Source organism: Prosopis cineraria, unplaced genomic scaffold (genome assembly GCF_029017545.1).
Source record: "Prosopis cineraria cultivar Desert tree isolate PC_DT_omini unplaced genomic scaffold, ASM2901754v1 PC5, whole genome shotgun sequence".
NCBI classification, from domain to species: Eukaryota; Viridiplantae; Streptophyta; class Magnoliopsida; order Fabales; family Fabaceae; genus Prosopis; species Prosopis cineraria.
The window spans coordinates 17,292,340-17,297,691 of record NW_026555336.1 but is presented as its reverse complement, the minus strand read 5'-3'; the positions used below and the strand labels follow the sequence as shown (position 1 = coordinate 17,297,691).

Below are 5,352 nucleotides of genomic sequence, written 5' to 3'. Positions count from 1 at the left end.
AGAAAAGAATGATAAAAAACTGAAATATTTTTTTAATATTGTTGGAGAGGACAAATACGCATTTTAATACAAATGGGTAGATGAATCTTATATAAAAAATATTTTCTGATTTCTTTTCAAAACCTCTAAAATAAATCGCTTTTCATAAATTCTTTAAACTATATAAAAATCGCTTTTTTTAAAAAAAAACTTTAGACAAACAGGCATTGCGTAATTAATTCTTAAAATTGCACAGAAATGCAATTATAAAATGAAAAATACTTTTCTTTGTGGTATATTTCTATGTGATTTATGATAACTCTCTTTTAACAAGTTCACACATATGACTAACACAGGAAATCCAAATTCATCAAGTGTACCTAATATATCCTGTTAATTAAGCAATTAATCATATAAGATTTCTTTAATAAGGCTCTTTTGAGGTCAAGAATGGATTTTAATTACCATGTCAAGCTTATTATACCCACATGTCTAACAGAAACGTCATATATCTCATTTCAACACAGCGCTATTAATAGCACACGTGTGTGTATGTGTGTGTTGTCATGTTAAACTTAATGCAAGTGCACACTTCTTTAGTTCTTCCTACTGATCATAACTTGTAAAGATTACTATTTTCTATATAAACTATTATCGCAGGAAATCCATAACATATTATGAAGAGACATTCACTTCCATACTTCCTAACACATTTTAACAACACACCATCAGCAGCAATATATGGAAATAAAAAGGTAAAAGGAACACACACATAACCATATCCATTCCCAAAATCTCTAAACATCCTTCTCTTCGGCCAGAATTATTATTGCCCAGTACTGTTCACGCACTTGCATGTGTTGTTGCATGTGCCACAAGGCATATCGGGAGTATGACCTGTATCAGAGATAAAAGAAGTTTCACATTTAAAAATTAGAAGATAAATTATGAATATATAAAGCTTGAAATGCATCTAACTAAATGGTTTAAACTATTTTGATAGAGTAAATTATTATTTAAGCATACTAAAAATCCAAAAAGTTTAGCATGATATCAAAAGCCATTTAATTGAGGGGGGAAACAAAGAAAGGAAAGAAAGAATGAAAGATGAAGGGGGGAAAAAGAGATTGAAAAATAAATAAAAGAGAGAAGAAGGAAAAAATTAAATATTCATGAGGCCATTTGAGACTAAAAAAAAAAAAAATACAGGCACAAGAAGAAGGAAGAAAAAAATAACAATAAAATTCTTTTGAATTATAACATTTTAGTCCCTTAAAATACCATAATTCCTTTAAAGTCTCTAAAAACTTTTCTGTCATTAAAGAATTAATATAAAAGACTAAATTGCCCTTGATTGAAATAAAAATTCCAAGCCCCAAATAAGTTTTGTTCTAAGATTCATAACTTTTCTTCCTAAAATTATAAAAATTCAATAACAATTCGCAAGTTCATATTTGATATCTTAATATTCTTCAAGTTTTGCAAATGTCAATTGCCATTTACAAGTTTTGTTCTACAATTCATGACTTTAATTCTTAAGTTTGCAAGAATTTAATAACAATTCACAATTTTAATTTGAAGTCTTGATATTCCTCAAGTGTTGCAAGCATCAATTACCATTCATAAGTTTTGTTTTAAGATTCACAACTTTTCTTCTTAGATTTACAATTCAACAACAATTCATAAGTTTGAATTTAAAAATTTGATATTCCTCAAATGTTTCAAATATCAATTGCCATTTACAAGTTTTATTCTAATATTTACAATTTTTCTTCTTAAAATCTCAAGAATTCAACAGCAATTCACAAGTTCGCAAGTATCTATTCTAATACTTGGGATTTTTATTTGAATCAAGGGCAATTTGGTTTTTTATATTCATTCCTTAATGACATAATCCTTAGGAACTTCAAGAAAATTATGGCATTTCGATGAAATAAAATATCATTCAGATAATTCAAAGGAATTTTAATATCATTTTCTCAAAAAAAAAACAGTAGAGAGAATATTAAAAATAAAAAAAGTCTTAGGTTTAGAAATTAAAAAATAAATCATGAATATATAAAGCTTAAAATGTATCAAATAACATGACTTAAGCTAAATTTAATGGGACTTGGGGTGTCTCCACTTCCCAACTCTCCATTTCTTCTCCATTTCTTTAAGACAGCACCATTTTGACTGTGAAAAAATTTAAAAAAATTGAAACCAACTAAGCACTCTCACCGAGACTCGACTTCTCTCCTCCAATCATTTCCTGTACACTGTTTAAAATATTTTAAACATATCATCTATAAAATATTTATTTTTTATATTTATTAAAATTATAAAAAAAATTAATAATATGTTTTATTATTAATTTAAATAGTTCAAATTTAATATGAATGGTTTAATTTAATATTAATTTTAAATTTTATAAATAATATAATTAAATTATATTAAATATATTTTAAATAGCGCAGATTTAATATTAAAATTATAAAAAATTTAAATATTAAATTTGAATCATCAATGAAATCAAAATTGTCCAAATATTTTATACAGTGTAAAGGAAATGATTGGAGTAGAGAAGTTGGGTCTGGGTGAGGGTGCTTAGTTGATTTCAATTTTTTTTAATTATTTTAACAATCAAAACGTTGTTATTTTAAAGAAATGGAGGAGAAATGGAGAGTTGGGAAGTGGAGGCACCCCAAGTCCAATTTAATGACCTGAAGGTGGTGTCTTACGTCTCACACAAGTGGTATGATCACTTGGATGACAGGAGGTACAACCTTGCACCTGAGGGGAAGATTGTGGCGGCCGGCTGCTTGTTAACGAGTCAGAGTTAGTGATAGCCGATATCGATGGAGGGTTTTCGTGTGGCTTCCTTGATGCTGTCACTGATTCAATGTTAAGTTGCAGAAGAAGGAAGAGAAGAAAGGGTAACAATATGACTGATTTGACAGCCATGACTGATCAAAACAGTAGCTTTGGAAAGATTAATACGGAGATGAGACTAGTAGTACTTGTTGTTGGTGGTGATTATCTACCGATGAGACTGCTATTTATAACATGAGAGACTGCTAAGATCCCAAGTGCGATCATATGAAATGAGATTTTGGCTCCCACAGAGATCAGAGATGTCTCTGCTAGATTAGAATTTTTCTTTTTGTTTTTTTTTTTTAATGGAATCACAGTAAGAGAGAGGTAAGCATTGGATCAATACTGTTTTCCAAATTAGCCAAGTCCAGCATTTCTTGACTGTTAAAATTCCTCACAGCCATTTATTTAAAATAATTATTTTCGATGGAGAAGGGCATGGGCCGTTAGTAGACAACACTAGCAACTACGTGCATTAAGGTAAAGGTATTAAAATATGCAATATGAGATGGAAGATTTATTTTAGTTTTATTATAATTATAAGTCATATTATTAAATTTTTATCTTAAGTTTTCTCTTTTTTCCCTTAAATATTAGATGAGCGAAAATATGTTATTAAAGTATTATTATACTTAATATTTACAAAGTTGGAAACTTATTAAACTATTAGTTAGAGTTAATATATTTTAAGGTTTTTCTTAACTTTTATGAAAAAAAATTGAAAATTTATTGAAATCTTAGATAAAATTAATAAATATTGAGGTTTTACTTAATTTTAAATAAATATATTAAAAGTGAATTATAAATAAGATAAAAAAGAATACTATATATACTTTGGATTTAAATATAAGACATTTTCTACTCACCAGTGCTGGTCTAAAATGTAGAATAATAACTTTTTTACCATGCATTTTAATTATACAAATCACATCTAACTATTTTTTTAATATTTATAAAATGGTTAAAAGTATCATTTAATTATAAATATATATATATATATATATATACGCGCGCGCGCGCGCCCGCAAGCGCCCACAGCTTTAACTAGTGCACAAGCTCACGGTATTCTAAAATAAGTACGGCATGAAAAAAATTCGAGGCTTGTTGCGCAATAATTATTCACCTTTTTCACTTCGCTTGAATAGCAGATGTCACTCAGTTTGGTTAGGAATATAATGCATGGAGGATATAATAACTGAACACATATGTTACGAGCCAAATCATAAATTAAAGTGAGGAGCATCATGATGCCAACAGAATTTGTTCCCATAATATTTTATGTAATGATAGAGCCGATTGTTTTCAAATAAAGCTGACAATACCGGTCACAAACCATGCTAAACTAGCTGAACAATCCTACCATTCACATACCACTGCTGCAAAAAAAATCACTTCATCAATAATAATTAACATCAGATATTAGAAAATTGATGTGGAAAATTGAACAATTTTTAGTAAATAAAATGATTAAAAATAAGTTCTTATAACAAATTGATGTAGAATTTAATATCTATATTTGCTTCGAGTCTCCTACCTCAAACAAGAGTTGAGGTAGGCTTTGGAAGGGTTCGGATGATCATTAATTTGAAGCTAATTGTGTGATAGCTCACTGAAATTAAAGTAGCATTGGAAAGTCAAATGTGAGTTAATTTGAGGTATGGAGACTATATAAATATTAATCAGTTTTTCTCCTTTTCTTGAATTAATAATTTAAATTAGTTTGATGATCAATATAAATATGCATTGCTTGAGGTATTGCATAATCGTTATTAGAAGAATATTCTAAAAACGTATTAGAAGTTGTCCGGGAAATTAAAAATAATTAAGTTTTATACTTCCATTATCCCTGTATATGTCCCTCCCATATTTACTTGTCCTGATAATTAGTATTTTTATTTAGTACCTAAATTAATATATGTTTTTTTTCCAAATTTTAAGGTAAAATAATTACTTGATTCTAATAATACTTTTGCAAAATGGAGGGCATCAAATGGAGATAGTTGGTAAGATTTAAAATGAAAAATATTTATATAAATTAGATGTACTACATCATTTGTAACATATCCAATTAAAATACTTCAACTAATCTAAATAAAATCTTATATGATATTTTTTTAAATTAATTTTATTTTTATAATATAATACATATTTTATTTATTACCTTTTCTCTTTCTATTATTATTAATATCATAATCAATTTAAATTTAATGTTATTTAAATGTCATATTTTTATTAGATAGATCACAAATAACGTGGCTCATCTAATCTATCAAAGTATTCTTTTATTTAAAATAGGGTGACATTAAATGGAAAGCAAAACTGAGAAAGGAAAAAAAATATTTTGTACATCATTCATAGATTTTGGTTTTTTACCTTAATTTATGCATGTTTTATGTAAGGACAAGTAAATAGACATCGAGGAGGCAATATATAAGAGAGAAAATTAGCTCAATAGCATCAAAAAATATAACTCATAAATTATGAATGAGGTTTTTAAATATTTTGAAATATGGCCCATTC

At 27.4% G+C, this 5,352-nt stretch overlaps 1 protein-coding gene across 2 annotated transcripts; it reads right to left on the bottom strand.

The window, feature by feature from the left end:
- Positions 1–595: 595 nt before the first annotated feature.
- Positions 596–2,996, bottom strand: LOC129310433 (uncharacterized). 2 transcript variants are annotated; one of them, XR_008593113.1, is made up of 2 exons: positions 2,700–2,996; positions 596–876 (listed from the first exon to the last, which is right to left on the bottom strand). XR_008593113.1 is itself a non-coding variant. In XM_054952270.1 (2 exons), exons 1-2 carry the CDS (start codon positions 2,920–2,922, stop codon positions 806–808), a joined length of 312 nt encoding a protein of 103 aa, XP_054808245.1. In that variant the 5' UTR covers positions 2,923–2,996; the 3' UTR covers positions 596–805. The 2 variants fall into 2 exon arrangements, 1 of the variants encoding a protein (XP_054808245.1); XM_054952270.1 differs by having other exon boundaries at positions 2,682–2,996.
- Between the last annotated feature and the right edge of the window lie 2,356 nt (positions 2,997–5,352).

Coding starts and splice junctions, on each gene's coding strand:
- LOC129310433 (XM_054952270.1), bottom strand. CDS start 2,922: ATGGCTGTCAAATCAGTCATATTGTTACCCTTTCTTCTCTTCCTTCTT. Junction 877..2,681: donor ACGTAAGACACCACCTTCAG/GTCATTAAATTG, acceptor TCTCTGATACAG/GTCATACTCCCGATATGCCT.